This window comes from Ovis aries, chromosome 12 (genome assembly GCF_016772045.2).
Source record: "Ovis aries strain OAR_USU_Benz2616 breed Rambouillet chromosome 12, ARS-UI_Ramb_v3.0, whole genome shotgun sequence".
NCBI classification, from domain to species: domain Eukaryota; kingdom Metazoa; phylum Chordata; class Mammalia; order Artiodactyla; family Bovidae; genus Ovis; species Ovis aries.
This window is the reverse complement of record NC_056065.1, coordinates 68690709-68717947: the sequence shown is the minus strand read 5'-3', so window position 1 is coordinate 68717947 and position 27239 is coordinate 68690709. Positions and strand designations below refer to the sequence as shown.

The following is a 27239-nucleotide window of genomic DNA, read 5'->3' as shown; positions in this document are numbered from 1 at the left end:
GCACCTTCATGCCTTTTCTCACATACAAATTTGAAAGGGGACATTCGGTATCCCCAAAGAAAACTCTGAAGCGCAGGTGGAAAGCGCTGTCCCAGCCCCAGCCCCTCTGGCCCTGCTGCTCAGCGCCCTCCCCCTGCCCCCCGCATGTCCTCCCCTCTGGCCTTGGAGCCCTTTCCTGTCTGGTTCGTGGGAGGCTGTTGTGGGTTAACTCGTGGCCCAGCAGCAGCTGGCAGCAGAAGGTGACTGCGCTCCTTCGACAGCACCGAGGCGCATTTTAATCACCAGGAGCATATGCATGGTTGGGAAATGTTTTTTTGGTGTGCAGCCTACATCTAGTCTAAATGCTAATTATGAGAATAGCTTCAGCAAGGCACTTACGCCTGATTTGACTCGGAAAAAAAAAAAAAAAAGACGATGGCCTATGCATCTTTCTTAACAGGCAAGTTCACTTTTCTTCCCTAGGGATCTTTCAGAAGGGAGGGAAGGCTCGCAAGCAAATTGCTAGGCGATTAGGCTTGAACCTCACCGCCAGCTCCCCGATGACACCTGCGTTCACAGGAGTCTTTCTTTGTGGTGGAAACGCACTCTCCCTCACAGTAAGAGGACAGGGAAAGGGAATAAAGGGGCCCGTGGGCGTGAACATCAAGCCGGAAGGAATTTGGAATTACAAACGGTCCTTACAGAGGAAGAGATTACAAAGCAAAGGCGCATGTCTGGGGCCCTCACCCTTCAGAGCTAGTCAGGAGCTGTCAGTCCAGAGATCCATTGTGAAAATTGCTACATTCTTACACGCCTTCTTCCACTTTGCAAAATTTGTTGTTGTCCTATGGGAACCAGACACGGCCGAGGCATGTTAGTATCCCAATCCGAGACTGCGTATAGATCCCTCAGTACCTGGTCAGGTGCAGGACGCATAGTTCAGGCCTCAGTAAATTTAGCTGAATGAATGAAAATCCTGATTTACTCTTAACCCGATGTTGGTTGGTGGTCCCTGGTGAATGATGGTTGGTGAATGTCCTGATGACAGAAGAGGTTAGAGTACCTGAGGCCCACACAAAACACAGTATGCTGTGTTTTCTACATAAAAATGCCTGACACCTCAGGATTCCAAAGACTGTATATTGTTTTACTCACTGCAGTCATCTCTTTTTGCGTTGAAAATCGTAAATACTGGTTGTAAATGTATCGAATGGTTAAAGCTGTAAGTCAAACCCATCGGATTCTTTACTTCTCTATGTACCAAGATTTCCAAGCCTTTGACACAGGCCCTTTGCTTTTAAGTAAAATTACAACCAGAAGAATCAGAGATCAGAACAATTTTAGAAGAAGCATGGTATGGTGAAAAGACACACTTGTGTTTCTGACAGCCTCACTATTAGAATGCCTAGTTTGACTTTTGACTCCTTTTCTGCCACTTGCTACTTATATGGCCTTGCATTACTTAATCATTGACCTCCCTGGGCCTCAATTTCCCCATCTGTAAAATGGGATAGTATTGTAGATTTGAGGGAGGGTCAATGTGCAGCACCCAGCCCAGTGGGTAGTCTGGACTAAGCGCTCAGCAAAGTAGTGTTTCACAAAGCTCATCCCTTGGCCTGAAACACAGCCGTGCTGTGTGTCTGATGGGGAAGAGCCTGACTGCAGCTCACGGGGTGGAATTGTTCAGCATGCATGCTTCACAGACAGCCTCTTAGCAGCACGGGAAGAGGTGGGCTCTCAACCTTTGCTGCTGGCTTTGGTCGAGTCACTGCCCTTCTCTGACCTTAGTTTCATCATCTGAGAAGTAAAGGGACAGAGTTCCCTTCCAGCTGTGAAGTTGTAGGTACAAATGAAAAACCCTCACTGAGCTGTCTCCCAGTGGCCTGGGTGTTCCTGGAGGGTGCAGATTTGGCCTGGTCTTCCTTCTCTGCAGAGCGCCCAGCATATAAGGTTTCCTCGGTGAATGTGCAAAGAGTGAGTTTATGGAACAGCCTAAAGTTGGAGATGTATAGTCTTCATCTTCAGCCCACCAGCTCTAAGCTTGACTTCTGGGATGCTGAGAGCTGCCCTTGGTGATTTTCAGGGTAATACTTCCTGCCACAGATGAGTAGGTGGCCAGTGGTTGATGTGTCTGAGGCAGGAAGGGACATTCGCAGCGCCCTAGCTTCAGGGTCTTGGTCTCCCTGCCTCTCAAGGGGATGGACAGCAGTTAGATTAGCTGTGTAAAGCCTGTCAGATGTACCACCTCACCTTATGAGCGAGGTACCAGATCAAGTGGCTTCTTTTTTTAGCAGAAGAAGACTGAGCACAGAAGGGACACAGTGACGGGCTTGAGATCCCACTCCAGACCTGGGGCAGAACTGGGGTTAGAGTGACATGTCCGGGCTCCCATGCAGCTCTGCAGACTTGAGTCCTTGGAGCCTTAGTGGTGCTTTGTGACCTTCCGCCACCACGGGCAGGTGGGCTGGACTAGATGCTTCAGACTTGACAGTTCAGCTTGTATCTGTTTACACGTGAGACCGCTCGGTAAGTAGTGTCTGAACGTAGGATACCTTGTTCAAAAGAGGTGTTCCGATCACTAAACCAAACGTCTTCCCAGCTAAAGAGGTGATTTCTATCCAGAAAGAAGCTTTAGCTCATTTTTCCCCCTTTCTCTCTCTCCCCTTTCTCACCGCAGGTTAACTGTAATGGCTTCACAATCGAAGATGAAGAACTTTCTCATTTGGGATCAGCAATATTTCCTGAGTAGGCTGAGTGTGACTTCATCTCTTTCCTTATTACTTATTTAACACTGATTTTTTTTTTAAAATTTCCAATAACCTCCCTAGCTGCATGTGGCAGACATGAAACTCTGAGTGAATTAAATCCCCTTTTTAATTCTGCCAGATTTCAAAATATTTCCCCTGCATTTAAGGATCTGAAGGTAGTAGTTAAGAGAACAGTTGCTTGTTAAGTCCTGCTAGGTAGAGAGCTGTTATTAAAGAATATTTCAGAGTGCGCATAGAAGAAACAACCCAGGTCCTGCTGAGAAATTTGCTTTTTTGCATAGCTGTGGTTCTGGAAATCTTTGGGTTTCTTTCACTCAAAGGAAAACATTAATTGCTGGGAATTGACTGTAGACGTACGTAGGGACTATATAAGCTCCTTCCCTATCTGTCCTTTTTTGAAATATACCAGTATAGAAACAGCACATTTTGGAGGGACAGTATGCTAAAGTAGTGAACTAGGGATAAATTTCACAGACCTATAGGATTTTTCTTAACCTCAGGAATATACAAGTAATTCAAGAAAGGCCAGTCAGTTGACCAGTGGAAATCGTTACAGCTCTGACTTTAACGTTACAGCTCTGCCAAGCATGGCTTTGCCGTTATCTGTTTAAAGGACAGGATAGTCTCCTGATACATCAGTCCCAAACATCAAGCCCTGGCTTCACAGATGGAACAAAGGAGAGCTTCCAGCACCCCCTATCTGAGTCCATCCACACTGGAGATTAGTTTGGTCTAGAGTGATGTTGCTTAATATAAACTACAGGCACCTCTGCCTCTAGGTTGGAGCAGTTGCAGGAAACCCTTAACACCCACGCATTGGCCATGGATGGCACCTGAAGCCTACACATCTGTCATACCCAGCTCCATGCATCATATGGGTCCAAAAGAGAAAACTCTGTTAGGGGCATGTCTCTTGAGAAGCTACACAGGCTTTCTCGAACCAGAGAAACGAACAGTGTATTCCCGTCATATTACTGTTTCTATGGCCAAAATTGTCTGCATTTAGATTTCCGACAGGGAGGGAAGAAATGGTTTCAGGAGAGGTTCTTTAGGACTTTTGCCCTTGAGAAGAGGAAGGAGAACAGAGAAAGGTGACTAGACCTCTTTAGACGGCTTGCGTTGACTACTTCAGCCCTGAAACGAGCCCTAGAATGTCTCGTCTTGTATCTGAAAGAGTGAAAACCAGGCTCAGCATGGTGGTGTTTGAGGCTTCACCCCAGCGGCTGCCACGAGAACACGGCACCCAGAACATGAGTTAGGTCAGGTCTTCTGCCTTCAGGCAGCTCCCCTGCCTTCATGAGAAAGATAGCCAGCGGTCTATTTTGAGCTTGGTTACTTAATACTTCTTCCCTGGTGGCTCAGAGGTAAAGAATCCACCTGCCAATGCAGGAGTTTGATCCCTGGGTCAGAAAGATCCCCTGGAAAAGGAAAGGGCAACCCACTCCAGTACTCTTGCCTGGGAAATCCCATGGGCAGAGGAGCCTGGTAGGCTGCAGTCCATGGGGTCGCAAAGAGTCAGACATGGCTGAGCGACTAAACACCAACGACAAAGTGTTGAGAACAGTGTCTGGGGCATTTGTTTATTTCCTAGGGCCTGATTCCCTGTGCATGACTTGCCAGGGAGTCAGGTGGGCCAGGAAGGAGGGTGGAGATGACCTTTCCCGCAGACAAGACAGGAAACCGCTGCGCGTCCGGCCCCAGGCCAGCCCCACCCTTCATCGAAACTTCTAGCAGTGGCTTCCCCAGACACAGCAACCTGGGGTGGTTCTTCTGCACCGTTTCCAACCTCTCGCTTTTTTAGATCTTCACGGAGCAAACAGGAGAATGGGTTCTGGTCGTGGAGGGTCCAGGCAGGTGACCCCAGCCACCAGAGCCGCTGTACACATGGATCTGAGTGCCCCTCTGAGTCCCAGATTCCAGTTTTAATTGGGGGGGAAAAATTCCTTTTGCTGAGAATCATATCAACATTGTGATTTCAAAGGCAGCGTTTTCAGAGATCAAGCACTCTTCCCCTGTAGTTTAGAAATTTCTGTTCTCAGAACTTTGACCTTGATGTAACCAGAAAGCTCAAAGCCCTCGCGTAGGCGACTGTCTGTCCCCACTGTCCCTTGTAAAGCGACCCGCGATCAGCAGGAGCGACTGATGGCCCAATTTTCCGGATGAGGAGATGGAGGTTGCAGAGAGTCAGACGGGCCCCTCCGGGTCTCTCGGGGGATCCCACACCCTCACTCAGGAAGCCAGCGTCTCCCCCAGTGGTGATTTCTCAACATCTGAAGACAGCATGTTAGAAGTCATCCTCTGATATAAAACCTGCTTGGCAACGACAGCCTGTTTGTCTTACACAGTCTCCGGTGGAGGAGCAGTTTACTGTGGGTGTTGAGTTTTGAGTCCTACATCTAACAGGAAGGCATTTGTTGTTTTCACTCTTTATTATGTGTTTTTATTTTTTCTTTGTTTTTGGCTTAGCTATCACTGTTTTGCATTGCAGATTTCACTTTTCACTATTGTTCCAATTTAAGATGTTAGATCTTGTTATAAATGCATGCAGAATAGCCCCTTAGACCAGCTCTTAGTTTTTTGTTTTTTTTTTTTAATGTCCTGCAAAAACACAGTTTCCATAACTTAGCAAGTAAGTGGCCACGGAGTTACCTGAGCAGTCCATCTGCCTCCTGAGAATGTTGGGTTTTCTCTTTTGATTGACAGTGTTGCACTGATGAATCATAGTTGTTGCCCCAATGTCATTGTGACCTACAAGGGGACCCTGGCTGAAGTCAGAGCTGTGCAGGAAATCCACCCGGGAGAGGAGGTGAGTGTGTGGCTGAGGGTGGCTGTGGCGGTGGGTACCATCCTCGGGTCCTCCGGGTTCAAGATCAGACCTGTGGCGTGGAGTCCACACTTTTCGCTCCCGTTGGGTGCTCAGTGTGTCCACCTGTGAAAGTGTTAGTTGCTCAGTTGTGTCTGACTCTTTGTGATTCCATGGACTGTAGCCCACCAGCCTCCTCTGTCCATGGCATTCTCTGCCAAGAATACTGGAGTCGGTTGCCATGCCCTTCTCCGAGAGATCTTCCCCACCCAGGGACTGAACCTAGATGTCTCTTACATCTCCTGCATTGGCAGGTGGGTTCTTTACCACTAGCGCCACCTGGGAAGCTGTGGCCAAAGGCGGGGTGGGGCGGGGGGGGGGGGGGAACAAGGAAGATTAAATTCGAATAAAGTTCCTCACAAAGATTTACAGAGATTTATAGAGAAACGAGACTGCCAAAATAACCATAATGAAATCTTAGAGGCTCTGAGTTCCCACTTCCAAATAATGGAGTTTACTTTTGATTCGTGAATTTCAGCCTGTTTTTCTTCCCCCCAAAGAGCAAAGCAACCCAGCAGTAGCTAATGAGTTACAGCCCCAGATGACACATGGTGCGTTCACATCACATCCCCTGCACCTCTGCCCTTGGGACAGTTCCCTTCCTGGGGATGGAATTCAGATGGGGTGGGGAGAGGCAGTCTGCGGTCAGGGCCACCACGAGCTGCCCTCCCCAGCCTCGGGGTAGGGGGCGAGCCTGCTCAGCGATTCCCTTCTGTCCTGTGCCATGTGGTTCCACAACCACCGCGTCAGGTGTCTCCCCTTGAGAATGCTGACCAGCCCTTACCAGGTGTATGCTGCTGCTGTTAAGTCACTTCAGTCGTGTCCGACTCTGTGCGACCTCATAGGCGGCAGCCCACCAGGCTCCCCCATCCCTGGGATTCTCCAGGCAAGAACACCGGAGTGGGTTGCCATTTCCTTCGCCAGTGCATGAAAGTGAAAAGTGAAAGTGAAGTCGCTCAGTTGTGTCCGACTCTTAGCGACCCCATGGACTGCAGCCCACCAGGCTCCTCTGTCCATGGGATTTTTCAAGCAAGAGTACTGGAGTGGGGTGCCATTGCCTTCTCCGACCAGATGTATACAATACGTTCTTAAATCCTGATGTCTATAACAAGACACTTGAATATTTAGGCAATGTAATCACTTTAAATACATTTCATTTAAAATAATTTGGGTTGGGAAGATCCCCTGGAGAAGGCAATGGCTACCCAATCCAGTATTCTTGCCTGGAGAATTCCATGGACCAAGGAGCCTGACTGGGCTACAGTCCATGGGGCCACAAAGAGATGGACGTGACTGAGTGACTAACACTACTGCTATTTTTTAAAGTTACATGTCTGGATATTTAGAATCTTTTCAATATGATTAGTGTGGCAAAATGATCAAAGCCTCCATTTCTCTGGGTGGTGGTCAATAAGCCACAGCTGAACTGGACCGCAGGTCCCATGTACAGATCAGACTTGCCGTCCTGTAGGAAATGCGTCCTGCAGGGGGCACCCTGTTGAGGACCTGGGTGTCTCAGTTTATGAATGTCTTGTGGAGGCTGCCCCAGAACCTCTTGTTAAAACAGCCGATGCCCGTCAGCCAGAACCTAAGTCCCCAGGCCCCTGCTCCTGGACTGCCTGGAGCACGTTGTCACCTGTCCTGGCTGTGTCTGGACCACGAGCTGTGATGCTGAGCGGCCTCTGTCGCCCTCTTCTGGGCCCTTCTGTCTGTTGCACCCCGTGCCCATCAGTCATTTTGAAGCGCTGAGGTGGGCTCTGGCCACCGGGCAGGACAGGCCTCCTTCCTGTGATTTTGCATGGCACCCCACTCTAGTACTCTTGCCTGGAAAATCCCATGGATGGAGAAGCCTGGAAGGCTGCAGTCTATGGGGTGGCTGAGGGTCGGACAATACTGAGTGACTTCTCTTTCACTTTTCACTTTCATGCATTGGAGAAGGAAATGGCAACCCACTCCAGTGTTCTTGCCTGGAGAATCCTGGGGACGGGGGAGCCTGGTGGACTGCCATCTATGAGGTCGCACAGAGTCGGACACGACTGAAGTGACTTAGCAGCAGCAGCGGCAGCTGTCACCCATCAGAAATTCACCCTCCGCATTTGTGGGGGGAGTTGCTGCTTTGGGGGTGACCTGCCCTTCAAAGGGGAGGAAGCCATTTGCTGGGGTGTCCGATGAGCCAGGGGTCTCCGTTTCTGCCCTCCGGGCTGGGGGGAGCTCAGGGCACCTGTGAGCACCCAGCTCGTGTGGGTCCCCGCCCCGGCCTGCCTGCCAGCACCCGAGGTGACTGGCACAGTGACGGCTGTGGGACACCCATCTGTTCCATCAGACGTTTGCCTGATGGTGTGGGACGAGCCGCCAGTGCTGTCCCAATGAGTAGATAATGGGCAGTTAAATGCCGGCCTCCTCCATATGCTCCAGGTCTCAGTTATAGAGACTGTTAGGAAAAAGCAAGGACAGGCGGACTTGATGAGCCCAAAGGTACGACTTTTCCAGGTTTTCCGGCCTGGCTGGGTAAGGCAGCAGCGGGCTGGTGGCCTAGGAGCTGTGCCCTCCTGCACTGATCTGTCCCAGCCTGCTGATCTGACTTCCTGCTCCATCGCCAGCTGGTGCAGGATAAAGGGAAGTGTGTGTGTGTGTCTGTGTATGTGTGTGTGTGTCCACATATGCGCGTTCATGCTTCCCCACCACCCACCCAGCAGTGCATGTGAGCCATCCCAGGTCGTGAGATAAAAGACGCCTAACAAAGGCCAAGCGGAGACAGCAGAGGCCCCATCCCAAGGCCAAGCAGACTCTTTGCTGATGGTGCCCTTTGCTTCCCTTCCACAACGGCATCCACTGCTTGGCCAAAGCCCAGCTCACTCTCTGCGGAGGAGGGAGGCAGGGCTGCTCTGAATCCTCCAACTTACCACTTTAGCGACCCTTTGATTCTGTAAGAGGAGGTGGACAACACTAGCGGTGCCAGTCAGGAGTTCAGTGTGTTAGGGTGAAGATTGTATGCTGAGCTGTGGCCCTCCTCACAGCCACCATCAGGAGTGTCTGCAGAGCCAAACAGGGAGGACACAGCGTGAGCTGGCCTGTGGCAAACCAACTTTTCAGATTCCCTTAGGTTTTTATCGGGCTTCTCTGGTGTCTCAGATGGTAAAGAATCTGCCTGCAATGCAGGAGACCGGGATTCGATCCCTGGGTCCTGGAGAAGGAAGTGGCAACCCACTCCAGTGTTCTTGCCCGGAGAATTCCATGGACAGGGGAGCCTGGTAGGTGGCAGTTCTTGGGGTCACAAAGAGTCCAGGCATGACTGAGCAACTAATGCTTTCATTTTTTCACTTTAGGTTTTTACCAGCTACATTGACCTCCTGTACCCAACGGAAGATCGGAATGACCGGTTAAGAGATTCTTATTTCTTCACCTGTGAATGCCAGGAGTGCACCACCAAAGACAAGGTCAGCACCTTCTCCCAGCACAGATGCTGACTCGGCTCTCTCTCCGGACCTTTCTGCCAAGCGAGCACCCCTGCCTGAGTTGGGCGTCTCCTCCTTGTGTTTTTGAGCCTTTAAACCTGCTTTACTAGCACAGCCCAGGGGATCCAGTCAGACCAGGTCTCTGTTCCAACTTGATTCTCAGAGCTGATGAAAACATTTCCATCACATTGTACAAATAAGAGAAGGATTCGCCAAATTGCTATTTCTTTAAAAGAAATGGATGCTCCAAAGAGAGGGGAGGCAGAAAGATGAGCAGCGAGGTCCACCCACTAGGAGGTGGACAGCATTCTCCAGCTTTCCCATTCTTCACCAGACTCCACAGAATCTTCTCGGACATCGCCCAGGTTACCTTGTCAGTGCCTCCCCTCCTTATTTTATTCCTTTGACTTCATAGATGTGTGAAGACATATTTGCCCACAGCAAACATCGAGGCAGGTGTCCTGCCTCGATAAGGAGCACCTCAAAAATGAGTAGTATTGTCTTTCTGTGAGTAGGTAATGAATATCGAACTTTCCCGCTGCCTGATTCCCTTTCATTCTTTCGTAACCTTAGAAGGGGCAAGCCTGTACCTCTGGGTGGGAAAATGTGCTATTTGAGAGATTCACCCATCAGTATGTTTTCCGTGGGAAGTAACCTATGGCCATTTCCCTCAGGATAAGGCCAAGGTGGAAATTCGGAAGCTCAACGACCCCCCGAAGGCAGAAACCATCCGCGACATGGTCAGATATGCGCGCAATGTCATTGAGGAGTTCCGGCGAGCCAAGCACTACAAATATATCCTTTGCAACCTTCCCTGTCTTACAGGGGGCGTTGGCGAGCTGGGCACCGGAAGCAGGAGAAGGGTGGGTTTCTGAGTATTGAAGGCAAGACGTTTCCTATTAAAGGATGGCCAGGGTGAAGACTTACTGGCCATCCACGACCTGTAGTCAGCTGCGTCAGTGTTTCACAACGTTGCCCTTATTTTTCTGTGTTGGACTAGTTTGCTCAGGAGCTCATCCTGTTGGACGGCTTTTATTTTCTAAAAGTGGAGAACAGTTCCTTGAAGACCCTTACTGATTGAGTATCTTCCTTTGGGCAAGGCACCTTACTGAGGGTTTTGCTGTGTAACAGGTGGAAACAGGCTAAATGTAGCAGGTCATTTGCCCAGGGCACGCTGTTCAGCAGGACAAGGTTTTGCCCCAGGTTTGCCAGCACAATCCATATTTTTAACCACCATATTATAGCGTTTTCTTGGGTAGATTTGTACTGAAGAAAGGAAACCAGTGAAAGGGAATTAAAGAAAGGCACTTTTTTTTCCTGAGCGTAAGAAAGAACTTTCCTGTGTTGGAGAACGCTTCCTTAAGAGCTTTAGCAAAAGTTCCCAGCTTGGGTGAGGATTTAGATTTAACCAGAAGATTGAAGAATTTTTTTATTCTAATCAACATTGTTAACAGCTGAAGGAAGGCTGTGTTCCCTGTGGCTAAAATTCTTTAGTTGTGTTTAACAGCTGAGGTCTTCCGTTTTTCCTAGATTTTTTTTTCCTTCCAGAAAAATATGAGTCCTTTCACTTGCTTGCCTTTCTGTAATTTACTTTTTCAGAGGGTGTAGCTGGGGGTGGAGTGGGCAAAACAGTAACTCCTTGCCCCATTTCCGCTGCCCCCCCCCCCCCCTCCCCTTTCCCCCCTCCCCTTTCCCCCCTCCCCTTTCCCCCCTCCCCCCGCCCCTCTCCCCCCTCCCCGCCCTCCGCCCTTGGGAAGCATCCTCGTGAACTGCCAGGCCGGTTGGTTCCTTGACTCCACAGCACCCCCTAGTGAGCTGCTGGAGATCTGCGAGCTCAGCCAGGAGAAGATGAGCTGCGTGTTCGAGGACACTAACGTGTACATGCTGCACATGATGTACCAGGCCATGGGCGTCTGCTTGTACATGCAGGACTGGGAGGGAGCCCTGCGGTACGGGCAGAAAATCATCCAGCCCTACAGGTGACTGCACGGGCTCTTCCCATCAGCGTAGCTCGGAGTAGAGTTGGGTGGTTTGGAATGTGCCCGTTGGCCGTCCCGAGTCTTCACACTGCCATGTTGGAGCGGGCCAGGAGCAGCTTTCTCTCCTCTCCATGACATCTGCAGGTGCAGGCTCAGGGTGCCTCCCCTGGGCCCAGCCTGTGCCCTCCACCACCCGGAAGAGACACCCAGGGAGGCAGGTTGAGGTGACACCGGGTGAGGGGAGGGCTGGGGCAGGATCCCTTCTAGGACCCGTCCAGGATGCACTGTTCACTGGAGTTAATTCAGACCAGTGTGGAAAAGCCACCGGCTGGTTTCTCCTCCTTGCTGTGCCTTTTAAGTTAAATGGCTCTGAGTAATTGGTTAGCGGTGGCCTCAGAAACACTCTTTTGTTTTCCATCTCCTTCTTTTGCTTTTTTAAAAGTGCAGCCTCAGTTTGCACCAGCTTCTCTGGCGGCTCAGGTGGTAAAGAATCCACCTGCAGTGCGGGAGAATTGGGTTCGACCTGTAGGTTGGGAAGATCCCCTGGAGGAGGGCATGGCAACCCACTCCAGTATTGTTGCCTAGAGAATCTCAATGATAGAGGAGCCTGGAAGGCTATACAGTCCATGGGGTCGCAAAGAGTCAGACACAACTGAGTGACTTTCACTCACTCACTCAGTTTGCAAATAAGGAAACTCTGGGACTGCTGGTTGCAGTTATTTAATATTCTCCCATAGATTTAATTAAAGTAAGTTGGATTTTAACCTGTAATAATAATGAATGTAAATCATGGGAAGGTTTCCTGTCGAGAGGGTTAGGAAGGTTAGTAAACCTTAAAGTGGGTGACAGGAGGCGGCTCTGACTAGCTGCTTCAGGGCCAGGCTGACCTAGATCAGATCACTGGGGTGCTTGTTAAACATATTTCTGTTAAACGTCACAGAGTCTCTTCAAGACCAAGCATCTTCTAGTCTCTTGGCATCGCACCTGAAATCTCTGTGTGTCAGGCACCCCGGTGCTTTTGCTTAGTCCTCAGTACTCCTTCAAGTTCTAAGATCAGGGCTGTAACCTGTGTCTAATCTGAATCTCCACTGACCACTTGGCCCTCCACTTACCCCACAGTGCCGTGATTAGCCAGCAGGGGGAGCCCACGGGGCAGCCAGCTCCTAAAATCTGGTCCTAGAAGCAGAATTTGACCCTGTGGGGATAATCTCACAGCCTGTCCTTCCTGAGATGGGTGAGGAAGTCCATGCACACTTCCCCCCCTTGAGATCTGTACGGGGAGAGAGAACGTGCATGAATCTGGCCTTGTGGTTGCTCTCCCAGCAGGGCTTGCCATGCTCCTCTGTCTATTAGCTTTAGGCAGGCCCTTTGGGGAGGCCCAGCACTGCCTTCCCTGGGTCACTGTGCCATGCTTAGTGGCTCAGTTGTGTCTGACTCTTTGCAACCCCATGGACTGCAGCCTACCAGGCTCCTCTGTCTATGGAATTCTCTAGACAAGAATACTGGAGAGGGTTGCCATTCCCTTCTCCAGGGGATCTCCCCAACCCAGGAATCCAACCAGGGTCTCCTGCATTGCATGCAGATTCTTTACCAACTGAGCTACCAGGGAAGAATTTGATACTGTGGGATTCCACATGCCTGGGAATACAGCGTGAATGTGCCTGTGGACTTTGAGGACACAGCAGGTAGAACAGACCAGCCTGTAAACAAACACCTCCAGCTCCTACCTCCCCACCCCCAAAAGCCTCTTGGGCTCTTCATAGGGAGATGGCTCTTTCCTAGTCAGGCCTATCAGTCAGCCTTCGGTTGAAACCAGAAAGAGAAGACCTCTTGTATACAAAGCCCTCTCTTGGACAGTGGAGAAAAGAAGTAGGAAGTATGACTTTAGAGAGCTTATAATTTTGCTAAAACCAAATGACGTCATAGAGTGTGACAGAAAGCTGAGGTCTTGATTCACTGGTGTGTGTGTATCTTTAAGGATACTGTCTTTTTAACGTGACGGCATATTCATAAAGAGGGAATTTACCTTTTTATTTTTTTTGCTGTGCTGGGTCTTCATTGCGGTGTGCAAGCTTTCTGTAGTTGTGGCATGCGGGTTCTCTAGTTGAGGCACACAAGCTTAGCTGCCCCAAGACATGTGGGATGTTTCTTCCCCGACCAGGGATCAAACCTGCATCCCATGTGTTGGAAGGTAGATTCCTAACCACTGGACCATCAGGAAGTCCCAGGAATTTATTTTAAAAGATGTTTTTCGCAATGCCTGCAGCAGGTGCACGTAAAACAAAAATCTGAGGCTAGGATTGAATTGTGTGTCTATTTGTGTCTTTATGTAGGCTCTCCCCGATAGATTTTGTGTTGGTTTTTCAGAAGCACACAAACTGCATAAAAGGAAGTGCATCCACAATGAGCAGGCAGGGTTGAACCATCCATGTCTGCCCAGCCCCTGCCAGGGTCTGCAGGAGCCTGGCTGCTGTGGATAGTGCAGCCATCAGCTGGGCAGCCACAGGCTCACTGTGTCAGGCCTGTGGACCCTTGGAAGCTGTGACAAGATGGCCTGTTGTCTTCTCTTTTTCCAGTAAGCACTACCCTCTGTACTCCCTCAACGTGGCCTCCATGTGGCTGAAGCTAGGAAGACTGTACATGGGCCTGGAGAACAAAGCGGCTGGGGAGAGAGCCCTGAAGAAGGTGCGTGTGTGATGCAACTGGGCTGCCCAGTGCTTTGCACTTCCCTTCCTGCGGGACGTGGGTGACTGATAGAGCCACAGAGAATGACCAGCCGTGGGCCACCCTCTGGCCATAGGATTGGGCAAAGGTGGGTTTGCAGGCAGCAGGGGACGAAGTAATTGCGCCTTTGGCAAGTTTGCGTCCTGACCCTCCTGTTGAGAAAGGTACGTCCACATTGTGGCTACAGGCTCACAGCTGTGAAGGGGGTACTGCCCTTGTGCCCTGGGAAGCCTTGGAAGTGCTGAATATGACCATGCTAAGAGGCCAGCATTATTAAAATGTCTTTTCTGATCCACTATAACAGATAAAAAGGGGGAAAAAAAAAAGGCCAAGGATAGGTCAGAAGACTGTGGTGAAGGAATTCTCCAAATTTCTGCTCTTCAGGGTTTATAGATTCATGATGCCCAATTGTGGTAAAGTCAAGGCATTTGGGCCTGGAGAGGCCCTCAGGGTGAGAATTATGCTTTTTAAAGTGAACCTAATAATCATTGACAGTGTTCACTGAGTCCGGTTACATGCCAGGACCTTCATGTGGTCCTTTTCTTTTAATTCTCAAAAAAAAAAATGAGACAAGCTTTCCCAGTGAATAAATTGAGATGCAAGCAGGTTAAGTAATTTGTTGAGGGTACATGGTGCGGTTCTCATTCAAACTGGGGTCTTTCCAAGTTGAAAGCTTCAAAGTCTACCCACTCACGCTGGGACAAACACGCAGGGAGAACCAAGACTCTGGGCGTGGTGTTTGCCAGCTGCCCTGTGCCCAGTGGGTGAGAGCGCCAGGCTGTGCCCCTTTCCTTACAGAAGCACAGACACTATCCTGCATCTTTCTTCTCATTGCTCTTTCTACGGATGTCAATAGCTGATGAAATACAATCGTTGGGACAGTCATTATTTATGGAGAAGCCCAAAGTTGATCAACTATAACCTTTGGGACAGTCTCTTTGTACCATTAAGAGAAACACCTTAGGGTCATGGACTAGGCCTGGATGCCAAACCCTCCAGATTCCCCAAACCTCCCCAGTATACTATACAGGAAGATGGAATACAGTCCCACATGGTGGAAGGAAGTGCCAGGGCCCACCCAGCCTGGACGTGGGAGTTAAGGATGAAATATTCTGGTTATGAACCACGGAATTGGTTTTTCTAAGACGACGTTTATTGCCTCGGTGAGGCTAGAGGAACATGAAGCAGTTAGGTCTCAGGTGCAGAGTAAGTAAACTGATTGCAGATCCCTGAAGGATAGAGTGGATCTGAGGAAGGAACGCATGTCCTGAGGTGAATGCAGGGAGTGAGGAGAGACATTTAAGTCACACAGTTCCTGAAGACCTGCACTCCCGCTGGTCTGAGACCTAGGAAGAGAATAGGAACAGAAAGGAAGGCTGCTCAACAGTCACACGCCGTCAAAAATTCCCTGTTTGAGGGAATGGGAATGATTTAAGTGTTTCTATCTGTGAATAATACCTTTGAACACAGAAGAGCAAGATAAATTATTATGGATTACATTGGCTATGTCATTCCTATATGCCAGACACTGTTCTAAACACTTGATGTATACCAGCAACTCTGAGAGGGAGGTATTGCTCCTGTTTTATTATTACAGATGAGGAAACTGAGGCACAGAGTGGTTAAGTAAATTGCCCAAGGTCACACAGCTAGGAAGGATGGAGCCACCACACTCTCATTGGAAAGAAATCTTATTAAATATATTCTCTCTGGATTCCTCATGCCTATTTTTAGGTTTTTTAAAGAATACATAAAAAGACATCAGCATACACTTTTCGAAAGGGAAAAATGATTTGGTCGTGTCTTACGCATTAGTGATATGAACTAAAATCAGAAAGGTTTGTCCCTAAATCATTTCTCTATCATTTCTTCAGCTACTGAAGAATGTTTTCCTCAACAGTAGAGACTGGATGACTAGATATGAGACAATCTTGTCTTTTTCCTTTTTTTTTTTTTTTTGAAAGCCAGAGGCTCTGACAGCCACTTAGTATCCTGCACCGTCAAGCAGAGAAGTCTAGCCTGAATTAAAGTCAGCCTAGGGCAGGGAGAGGGGGCTGGCTTCAAACTCTCAACCCCTGTTCCTCTCTCTCCTAGGCCATCGCCATCATGGAAGTAGCTCATGGCAAAGACCATCCGTACATTTCTGAGATCAAACAGGAAATTGAAAGCCACTGAAACTATGCCGACATTTTAGTTTTTATTTAAATTCTAGTGCAGAAACCTTCAAGGAGTTGACTATTTCAGATCATTCACATCACGCCAGCATTTCTCTAAACTCACTGAATGAAAACATGACTTGCACTTAAACCTTGCACATGGCTTACTTGGACATTGATCTTAATCTTTGACCTAAAATATCAAATTCAGTTTTGAATGCTTCCCCCCACCCCAAGAGATAATGGCATGGTTTCATATATTATACTTCAGACAGATTGTGTCCGAAGATTTAAAACTGTAGTTATTTTCCCCTTCACGACTACTGTAATGTTCTGAGCAAACATGAATGATGAAAGAGAATAAAAAACATAATAGTATTTGAAGTTTGTGTTTTCCTCTGTTGGGTGAAGTGAAAGTTGCTCTGTCATGTTTGATTCTTTGCCACCCCATGGACTGTAGCTTACCAGGCTCCTCTGTGGAATTCTCCAGGCAAGAATACTGGAATGGGTTGCCATTCCCTCCACCAGGGGACCTTCCCAACCAAGAGATCGAGCCCAGGTCTCCCACATTTCAGGCAGATTCTCTACCATCTGAGTAACGTAGGAAGCCCCCTCTGTTGGTTGGGGGAACATCAGAGACATCACTAGGTGGACAAAGGTCCATCTAGTCAAAGCTATGGTTTTTTCCAGTAGTCATGTACGGATGTGAGAGTTGGACCATAAAGAAGGCTGAGCACTGAAAAATTGATGCTTTTGAACTGTGATGCTGGAGAAGATTCTTGAAAGTCCCTTGGACAGAAACGAGATCAAACCAGTCAATCCCAAAGGAAATCAACCCTGAATATTCACTGGAAAGACTAATGCTGAAGCTGAAGCTTCAATACTTTGGCCACCTGCTGCAAAGAGCCGACTCATTGGAAGACCCTGATGCTGGGAAAGACTCAGGGCAGGAAGAGAGGAGGACGACAGCAGGTGAGCTGGTTGGATGGCATCATTGATACAACGGACATCATGAGTTTGAGCAAACTCTGGGAGATTGTGAAGGACAGGGAAGCCTGGTGTGATGCAGTCCATGGGGTCACAAAGAGTCAGACAAGACTTAGTGACTGAACAACTAGTGTCTTTTTCGTTTCGGTTATTGTGTTCCTCATCTCTGGTTTTCTTTGTTCTCTGATTTTTTGTTAAAAACTTGCTCTGTGCATCCATTCTTCCCCCGAGTCCTTTACAGTCATTACCGTGAACACTTTCGCTGGTAGATTGCCTATCTTCACTTCACTTAGTTCTGGCATCTTTGTCTGGTTCCTTTGCCTGGAACATCTTCCTCTGCCACCTCATTTTGTCTGAATTGCTGTTTGTATTTTATGTGTGTGGTAGCTTTGTTGCGTTTCTCGACCTTGGAGAAGTGGCCCTCTGTAGGAGACGTCCTCTGTTTCCCAGCAGAACACTCCCCCTCTCGTTGCCCAAGCTGTATGCTCGAAAGTTCCCCCTAAAAGAGCTGCATGTATCCTTCTTTTGGGGGGCTATGTGGGTGGTCTGGTAAGTTTGGCCCCTAGTTTGGTTGGTTGTCATCCCTGCCTTGTATGGATGCTGCTGGTTAGTGGGGCCTGGTCTTGAGGCAGCTGGCCTTGGAACCCTTGGGGGCCTTGGAGTGGTGCCGGCTCACTGGTGGGCAGTGTCAGGGCCCAGAAGCCGCCGGGGCTGTTGCCTGCCCCCTGGTGGGTGACGTCAGGCCCTGGACTTAGTGCTGGCCTATCGGTAGGCAGAGCTGGGTCCTGGAGTTTGGTTACGGGGCTCAGAGATACCAGAGCTGTTGTCGGATTGCTGGGAGGACCAGGGGAGACCCAGTTCCTGGGTCTGGTTACTGGAGACCATCATTGGAGACCGGTTATTGACACAGTTGGGTGTGGAGTCTGGGTGTCTGAAAGCTTGTGTTGCCCTGCTAGTGGGCAGTGTCAGGGACCGGCTGATTCCAGGGTAGGGTCTGGTCTCTCTTTTGGGTGAACTCATTCCACTGCAAGATTGTGGTTTTCTTTGGTGTGGTGTCTGCCCCCTGGTAAATAAGGCTGGTCTAGAGGCTAGAGCAGGGCTGGGGCCTGTCTGCTGGCAGACAGAGGTGGATGCTGGACTCCTGGTGGGCAGGGCCCGTCTAAAGGTGTTTTGAGAGGTGGCTGCGGACTCAGGAAGCTTCTAGGCAGCCTGTGTACTAATGAATGAGGCTGTGTCACTTCCCCAGTTAGCTGGTTGGCCCGAGGCAGCCCAGCGCTGGCCCCTACAGGCTGTTGGGTGGGGCCCAGTTTGGGCACTGATGCGCTGGAGGGAGGATCCCACGATGGCACCTGCCCCAGTGGCCACGTGGTAGAACGCCCCTCAGTATGGCTGCCGCCAGTGTCTATATCTACAGGATAAGCCACAGCCATCCCTGCCTCTCAAGACCTGCAGGTCAGTTTCGCCCAGGCTCCTATCAAATTGCTGCTTTTTGCTGGGTCCCTAAGTGCGAGAGGTTTTGCGTGCACCCTTTAAGAGTGGAGTCACTGTTTCCCCCAGTCCTGTGGGGCTGCTGAAATTAAGTCCCTTGGGCCTTCAAAGCCAAGTGCTCTGGGGGCTTATCTTCCTAGTGCAGAACCCCCAGGCGGGAGAGACTGATGGGAGGCTCAGAGCCCTCACTCCTGTGGGAGAACCACTGCAGTCGAGTTATTTTCCAGTTTGTGGGTCACCCAGGGAGCGTGGCACTTGATGATGTCCCGAGTTTGCCCCTGCTGCCCCTTCTCGTTGCGGTTCCTTCTCTTGTGTCTTTAGTTGTAGAAGATCTTTGCTGGTGGGTTCCAGCTTGCTCATCAGTGGTGGTGCTGCAGACAGTTGTGATTTTGGGGGTGTTTGTGAGAGGAGGGGAGCTGAGGCTCTGAGGATCTCCTGTTAGCTTTTCTTTTCAAACACGACATCGTTTTTCTTTTGAAGACGTATCACTGTCTTGTTGCCACAGTCAGCTTCTACGCAGAATGGCCCGTGCGTTTAGTGAAGTTTGCTTGCATCTCCTGTCACCCCTTGTGGCTTATGGTGCCTCCCATCTTCATGACGTGAAACAAGCCGGGACGCCTCTGTGGGTGAGTGACTCCTTGTACAGTAATAGGGTTGAAAAGTGGGTTAGTCGTTGAAGCGGTTATAGTGCCCTGTTACTCATCAAAGAAACAGGAAAAGTGTCCACCCTCATCACCAGGGGCTCCCTGTGAGAGTCTATGGCAGTTGATCAGTTGGCTGAAAATACGGGCCGGGGCTGTGCTCTGCCCAGCTCAATCGTGTCCAGCTCTTTGCAACCCCCTGGACTGCAGCCCACCAGGCTCCTCTGTCCATGGGATTCTCCAGGCAAGAATACTGGAGTGGGTAGCCATGCCCTCCTCCAGCGGACCTTCCCAACCCAGGGATCGAACCCACATCTCTTGTGTCTCCTGCATCGGCGGGCAGATTATGTACCACTGTGCCACCTGGGAAGCCATTTTTAAAGAGATGAGTCATGCTGTTAGTAAACTTGAAAGACAAAAACGAGAATTTGGGTTTTCTATCGCAGCCTCTGCCTGTCTTCTCTCCCTCGACAGATCGGGATGTAAGTAAATGACGGTGGGGTGGGGACAGCACATTCTTGGCGTTTAATAAGGGTTATCACTAGCAGTGAGAAAGCGCCATTTCTAGGCTCTTCACACTCCATTTACTTAGCAATTACCCCTTTCAGGTTTTGTTCTAACAATGATGACTTTGGGAAATTTCAAACTAATTCTTCAGCGTGTTATACAGGAATGAAAAGTGGGTAGAAATAAATGGGCTTTAAAGAAGTTAACAAGCAGGTTTTTCCCAGGCACATTTGCCTATGAAAATAACCCAAAAAGTGAGCAGATGCTTTCAACTAAGGCAAAACATACAGAGTACAGAAAAGACTCAACTGTTTTCTCTGGAAAAAAAAAAAAAAAGTTTATTGCATTTGGAAGTCAATAGATATCTTTTACAAAAAAGGTTAGAATAAAGATCTCACATTTGTAAAGGCACATATGAAACATTTTACAGCAATGACAAGGGCAGTGAGGACGTAAAACAATACACAACTAGGACCAATATCTAAAGACTTTATAAAAACAGATAAGAAACAGTGCAAAAATACTGTCAAAAGTCAGTTTCATACACTTCATAACTGCGTATAAAACTGGCAAGCATAAGCTTATTTACTGATATAAAAAAAGCACATAGAAGAGCATGCATAGATTTATTTAAGGCTTTTAATATTTTCGAGAGAGTCTATAAAAGTAAAGTTGACATTTGAATATTAATCACTCCCCAACTCAGGGAATGTCCTACAAATGTCTCCCCCTCCCCCTCTCCTTACAACTAGCTAGTCGTAATGAGATTGGACTTCCATCTTGCATGGTAGCAAGTGGACACCTCGGGGAGAAGAACGTGTTCTCAGGATCCCAAGTGCCCACTCTGGAATGCATGTCTCACAGCAAGAACTCGATAGGTGGTGAAATGTCCAGGTCAGCCCTTGCCAGCCAGCCAGCCAGCCAGCCACGCACGGCTGAGAGCCCTGCAGTTCAGTGGTGCTGGATGTCAGAAGGCTTCCGTGGACTGACTCAAGAACCTTAAGAACAAACCGGTTTCTACATTAGGGACTTGTCTGGACATCCGAAATGAGGCCTATTAAATGTCAACTGGCTTGAATGATATAAAAACTGACAACATATTAAAGACAGAGACCAAGGAAAACTTCAAAATACTGAATTAAGTAGCACAATTACAGTCCAGTGAAACAAAACAGATTAGCATGTTACTTGATGTAACACAGGTTACATAAGGTTACACATTTAATAGTCATCTGCATATGTAAACCCTTTTTTATCCCATTTACATATATATCCTCAAGCAAGTCAGTTGACTATTGAAGGAACTAAGGACATACACAGGAAATCATCTCTGATGAAGAGTAACCTTACTTTTGAAAGGAGAAGTTTGATAGATTTTAAAGATTCCAAACTGGCAAGAAAGTTCAGTCAAAGGAAGTTGCAGTAACATCTTACAGTGTTCACGCTGGGGGCAGAAAATGGCTCTGAATTACAGCTCTCAGTTCCAAGCTGAAGGTATTTATTAGCTAACACTGCAATTCAGGGAGGTGGGCGGCCCCTGAGAAATGCTGAGAATACCAGGTACCTCTGCTCTGAGAGCCAGCCGAGCTCAACTCGGAGCAGGATTCCTGAGCTGTTAGCAAAACAGTTCCACCCCAAAGCACAGAAAGACCCCAATCCAATGTTTCCAGGCTTGTCCCCAAGACCTCTGTCAGGTAAGGCAGCCTCTGTGTTTCCCTTGAGGAGGAGGTTGGGAAGAAAGGTCCCATCACAGACTGGATGAATAGCAATCCTGCCCCTCCCTAGACAGCTGTGCAGCTTGTAAAAAGTCCGCAAAGAGCCCAGAGCTCCACCCATTTCACCAGACCAGCTAGGCTCTGTAGGGGCCACGATGAAAGGAACACGGTCTGCAGGAAGGGGCTGGAGACGATCTGACTCACACATGTCATTATGCCAAAGGCAGTCACTGGGGATCCATAAAAGGTCACCTCAAAATAAGCCTGAGAGACTGCTGCAATCTTTGTTCAAACAGGACTGATTATCGAATCCAGCTTTTCGTTCATCCCTTCTAGTCCTGAATGACAGTGTTGATCACCAAGGGGAAAGAGAGGGTGGAAGGTCAGCTTCCTGGTTGCTGACAGCACCTGGCTATTTTCATTCTGGTTACTTCCATTTGCCAGATTCTATTCCTTGAAACCACGCAAGTGCCAGATTTTACTTTTTGAAACTAGAAGCATGTTAAGATAAGAATTAGATTTCCTAATTTTATAATTTGGAGAGATTTTAAAGAGTGAGTCCCTATGACTAGATTCAACCATTTTGTAAGGGTTGCACCAGGAGGGTAAGGAAGGAAAAGGTGTTGCTGTCGAGAGCTGCTCCATAAAAGCAAATGAGAAAAGGAAAGGTCGGCACCCTCCTAAGTGCACGTGGGGTGCTCTTAGAAAGGAGAGGGTGACATCAGAAAGTATTCCCACCTGTGCTCTCAAGTGAGCCAGGGAACTGCCGTTATGTATTGACATCCTCCTGGTTCTCATGAGCTGATTACAAACACGGCATGCTGGGAAGGGGGTGCTCCACTCTGCAGCCACCCGGGGGCCCCCAGGAGAGACACAGTCAAGACGCCCAGGAGCAGTGATGGCTAATTCCAGAGCTGCGTGGATGAGCAAAACATTCTGCTGAAAAGGCTGCCAGCAAAGGGAGGGCCACTAGCAAGCAAGGGGAGGGGTCTTCCTGAGCAGTGGATCGAGGCAGGGAGCAGAACGCAGAACGTTCTTCAAGCTCTCCCACAACAGCGAGGACACAGTTTAAAACGACCAGCGAGGATGCCACCGATCTTCCCACTGCAGCCAGGTCTTAACCTAGGAGTGAGGCCTCACTTGCACCCCTCTGACCTCGCAGAGAAGGACGGAGTAGGAGAGACACCCCTGAGTTCAAAAAGTTCTTTGAATCCAGAATGTTTTGATAGCAACTCCACAGCTGATCTGTAAAAGCCTTCCTCTTCCTCCCCGCATTTACAGCTCTTCTCTGGGCAAGCTCCTGGTGTTTTGGGGAAAGAATGTCCTTGACAGCCCAAAGCATGGCAGAGGGAACAGACACTTTCTAGACAGATGTTCATCATAGTCCGGCTTGCCCATCAGCTCATGCCCTCCTGTCTTAAAATGTCCTTGAATTTATTTTTAAAATGGGAAGGCTGACCGAAGCTGAACAATAGGAACTGATGCACGTCCTCCCTTTTACGGCACCAAACAACAATAAATTATGCGGCCTTGTGACATCGATTGGATGCCAGATATTCAATGCCAGCCTCATGGACATTTAACAGAGAACTTTTTAGTCTGGCCTTGAGAAAGAAGATGCAGCTATAATAAGCTGGAAAAAATAAGTAAAGTAGTAAGCTGAGTTTCTACCCATCTGAGTTTCTAATGGAAATTCAAAAGCTCAGAGCAGGCAGGATAAAGGTTGAGTATTCGGCAAGCAGGTCATCGAATTTTCAGGGTAATACATATGAGTTGGCAGAATTTGATTGAATACACCTGCCCATTTCTCCCAGAAATGTTGCTGCTCCTTTTACCAGTAAGGTCTTCTGCCCCCAAATGTCTTAGAAGCTGAGGCAAAGAGAAAGACCACTCTGCTACCTTGCTCATAACTCAGAAGTGTCAAACGTATTCTTAATGTCCTAGAGATTTCCACCCGGTAGGGCCAACTAGGACTATTTTAACCCCATAGGCCCAACTAGTTTGTCACCCATAAAGTTCTAGACCAATGGAAATTTTGTGCAGTCGCCATGAAAACCCCAAATTTCTCCATTGGAAAGTAGTGCTAGATGAATTGTTACTTTGCTCACAAAAAGAAATGAGTAAATAAGAGCAGGATAAATGCCTGATAAAATCCCTAGGCCATAAAACAAAACACAGTTGCAGAAGAATCTTTGGTAAAACATGAGGAAACTGAATTCCCACAAAGAGCCACCTTAACAGCCCAACAGGAATTACCTGGTGCTTCCGGAAGTTTCTTACTCTAGGATGCTGACAGTTATTCCCAACACGAAAGAGGAATGAAGGGTAGATTAACACTGATATACCTGGGACTCAATCCCCATTCCTTGAATCTAAGCTCCCTGGCAAACATATTAGAAGGCCCCTGTGCTTACCCACCCCTTGATCTCAATTGATTGACAGATTCCTTCCCCCCTCCACAAAAATCAGTAACTCTACCCACTTTCTCCACTTTCTCCATCATACACATGACTGGAAGTGGGGGAGAGATTTGAAAGCACATTTTGCTTTGCCACTCTGGACACCTTTGGGCCCACAGATTATGTTCCATAACCACTGGGCTGAGGCCAGCTAATACGGACTATACATCAAGAAAGAACAACAGCTGAAAACCCCCAGACATATGCTTATGAGAATCCAAAGTGCGTGGAGATCTCTGCAAAGTGTGACTCCAAGCCCCAGGAGACAGTCCACTCATCAAGTGAGGCAAGGGTCGCTGTAGCAAGGGCAAGGGCCCTTCACAGAAAGAACCCAATGTACACGCTTTCGTGTTCATTAGCTCTTGAGAAAAGACATATGGCGCATTGGGATCCACACTAATCAAGGGGAAGAAACAAAGTGTACATATTAGGTTGATCCAAGTGAATTTTCTGTCATTGTGAATTTTAAAAATGGTCCAAATACTGGAAATTTCATAGGAGTCAACCTGGAAAAGGATAAGAAAGGTCAGCAACTGGATCAGAGTGCTGACTTACTGTAGCCACCAGGGTTTATAGAAAGAGCTGAGTGTAGGCAGGATAAAGGTTAAATGTGTCCTGGGCAACCAATGGACAAGTCCCACGGGACCCCACCCAGCAGAGCCCACAAGGACCCTCTATCCAGACTGATGGAGGAAGGTGCCAGAGGACCAAGGAACTTGGAGGCAAATGACTAATGACAGTCAAAACAATAGTCGTGCTTCTCAATCTAGGACCACAAATGTAGAAGTAAAGTTCTCCAAAGTTTATTACTCAAAACAGTCCACGTGGAGATGTCCCTGACCTTACGGTTCTCTCCAGCTGAGGGGAGGAACCCCATTCCTTGCCTATAAAGGGACCAGCGATTGGCATCCCTGCCTAAAGCCACCAAATCCTTATCTGCTTCCCATCCAGGGAAAGAGATGGGTCTAAAGATAAATACAGCCAAAAGGTGGTGTCTCCTTAGAGCCTAAGGATTCCAGTAAAGCACAGCAGGACATGGTCTGGCTTTGCTGGCAGCCTCAGCTCAGCTCAAGGATGAAGACATCAAACTCAGCTCCCCCTGGTCCAAGGACTACAGTAAACAAGGATGAACCCTGGGTCAACGCATCCAAATGAGATGGATGAAAGAAAGAAGACATTTCAACCAGAAAAGCTGCAAACCCAGAGTCCTGAAAGTTTTGGACAGCCTTGTGGTGACACAGTGTCTTTCTTTTCCCCCCTCCATTTTTTATTTTTCCCCACTGCAGCAACAAACCCCGGCAGCTCCAGCTTCAGACTTGATATGTCGTCAGGAACTCATTCCAAAAGCTCTAACTAGATAACTAATTTAATACACTTTGCTTCAAGGTTTATTCCTTGGCTTGCTTCCCAGATATAAAGCATCTCTGGGCAATTATGATGCAGATGCCACTGAAAGGACTTTAAATGGCTGCTGCTAATTTAACAGGAGATAGGTTGGCATTTACTGGAGATGCGAAAAGGAATGCAAAAGGGGCTGAAGGACCAAAAGCATTTGTTTTTAAAAACAAAATATGGGGAATCACTTTTACATGTTTTCCTTCGCGTTTCAATATAAACTCTGGCTAGGAAGTTGGATACCGAACCTACTTCTTCTCTACATTTTGTGCATTCATGAATATTCCCTTCGCACCAAGTGGCAACAGTGGGTGAGTTGAAAGGAGGTCCAGAGTGGTGGGCTCAAAGAGACTGCACATCTACTCGCTGCCCACATGAGACATCAACAGTGCCCACGTGGGGGGCTGAGAGAGGAAAGAGGAATACTGATGTGGTTCATCAAACAACAAGCCAGTAACTGCAGACCAACCGTTAAAACATCCCTAATGGCAGAGTATCCCAAGGATGGAAAGTCTCTAAGGAAAAGGAAACAAGTACCTCTCTGCCTGCTGCTGATCCGTGTTCTGAGCATCTCCTCGTGAGAGTTATGAGCTCTGATCCACTGAAAATACATGTCATCCTAGTGATTTTTCTTCTTCAGATCATTCAGCAAAATTCCAGACCCGAGGGGGCTCAGTAGAAGCTCTACTCCTGACTGATTCTTCAGTCCTGGGAGGAGAAGGGAAGAGACCCTCCCTCGCCAGATACTCGGAGTCCAAATACAGACTCAGGTGTGAAACTGAGTTTTTCATACCTGGCCAGGAATGAAACCAAGTTGATTTATACTCCAAGGAAGCCCATTGGGATCAGCCTCCACACCCGTCTATTGTGTGGTGACTGGAAATCACAAAGGCGCACCCCTTCTGGTGGGTTGGGTGCCATTCTTTCCACGTATTTACAGCTCAGGAGGGGGAAAAAAAGCAGTGGACAACTACATCATGGAATACCCACAAAGGTCATTTTAAGAACAAAGCCACGACTGAAAAGTTGCACCAAGAGAAGCCAGATGACAGAAGAATTCCCCAAAGTCAGCAAGAGGGAAAGCACCCGCAACATGCTTTATTGTATACTAACCTATGAAGTTCAGGATGGTGACCAGCAAACCAATGGTGTTGTAGTTTGGTCACTCAGCATGTCTGACTCTTTGTGACCCCATGGACTGTAGCCTGCCAGGCTCCTCTGTCCATGGGATTCTCCTAGGCGAGAATACTAGAGTGGGTTTTCATTCCCTCCTCCAGGGGATCTTCCCCACCCAGGGATCAAACCCATGTGTCTCTTATGTCTCCTGCATTGGCAGGCGGGTTCTTTACCACTAGAGCCACCTGGAAAGCCCCCATTAAGCCACAGGAACCCCCTGTATAAGAGAATAGTGTTGCTTTTCCCCTTCAGAAATAGGGTCTTAGCGCTTTATATTTTAGGATGCACTCATTTTCTTGCCATCGTTGATTTGGATATGAGCAATTAGGCTGATGAATTTCAGGGTTGGTCACAAATCTGGCTCCAACTTCACTAGAGATGTGTTCCCTTCTGCCTCTGCCCCCTCCACAAAGGATGCACCAGGCAACCCTCCCTCCATACAGCCCTATTTACACTGCAGATCAGTCAAAATGTGGTTCAAATGAAAAGACTATATTATTGTGAAAACTGAGTTAGGATGATTCACAAAAGTTATCCCGAAGGAGGAAAAAATAAATTATCTCATATAAAATAGTACACAATGTTTGCGAGTGATCTTGGCTCCCGCCTTCAGGGAGTCCGCGGCCTCCGCCTGCTCCGGCCATCTGCACCCTGCTGAGAAACAGATGTTGTCTGGAGGTGTTTCCCCATCCATGAGATGGAGCTGGGCCCCTCTTCCAGGAACTGCCGTCGGGGATGCGGGGGTTAAATGAGTCTGGAGTTTTGGAGAAACTGGATGAGGACCTGATAGACAAACTTGTACTGAGCGATGGTCTGGATCATAAACATCCTTTGCTCCCTGAGGAGCCTCAGCATCATCGGTACTTCCACCTTCTGCAAGAAAAGAAAAGATTCTGAGATGGTTGGGGCGGGGGGTGCTTCCCTTGGGTCATTTCTCATTCCCTTAC

General features: G+C 48.4%; 2 protein-coding genes across 5 annotated transcripts in view; one reads left to right on the top strand and one right to left on the bottom strand.

Moving 5' to 3' along the window:
* The window catches only part of SMYD2 (SET and MYND domain containing 2), a 53688-nt gene extending 37386 nt beyond the window's left edge, over positions 1 to 16302 (top strand). The window contains exons 6-12 of the mRNA XM_015099365.3: positions 2657 to 2724; positions 5451 to 5553; positions 8937 to 9047; positions 9740 to 9860; positions 10870 to 11044; positions 13621 to 13729; positions 15863 to 16302. Of these exons, the coding sequence (XP_014954851.2) occupies positions 2657 to 2724; positions 5451 to 5553; positions 8937 to 9047; positions 9740 to 9860; positions 10870 to 11044; positions 13621 to 13729; positions 15863 to 15943 (768 nt within the window). The 3' untranslated portion in view covers positions 15944 to 16302. The remainder of the gene's footprint in view (positions 1 to 2656; positions 2725 to 5450; positions 5554 to 8936; positions 9048 to 9739; positions 9861 to 10869; positions 11045 to 13620; positions 13730 to 15862) is intronic.
* Positions 16303 to 19858: 3556 nt separating this feature from the next.
* The window catches only part of PTPN14 (protein tyrosine phosphatase non-receptor type 14), a 193289-nt gene continuing 185908 nt past the window's right edge, over positions 19859 to 27239 (bottom strand). For 3 of the 4 annotated variants that reach the window (XM_060396203.1, XM_042229208.2, XM_004013884.5), the window contains one exon: positions 19859 to 27165. In XM_060396203.1, coding sequence (XP_060252186.1) covers positions 27037 to 27165 — 129 coding nt within the window. In that variant the 3' untranslated portion in view covers positions 19859 to 27036. The remainder of the gene's footprint in view (positions 27166 to 27239) is intronic. The other variant, XR_009595748.1, reaches the window with a different exon arrangement.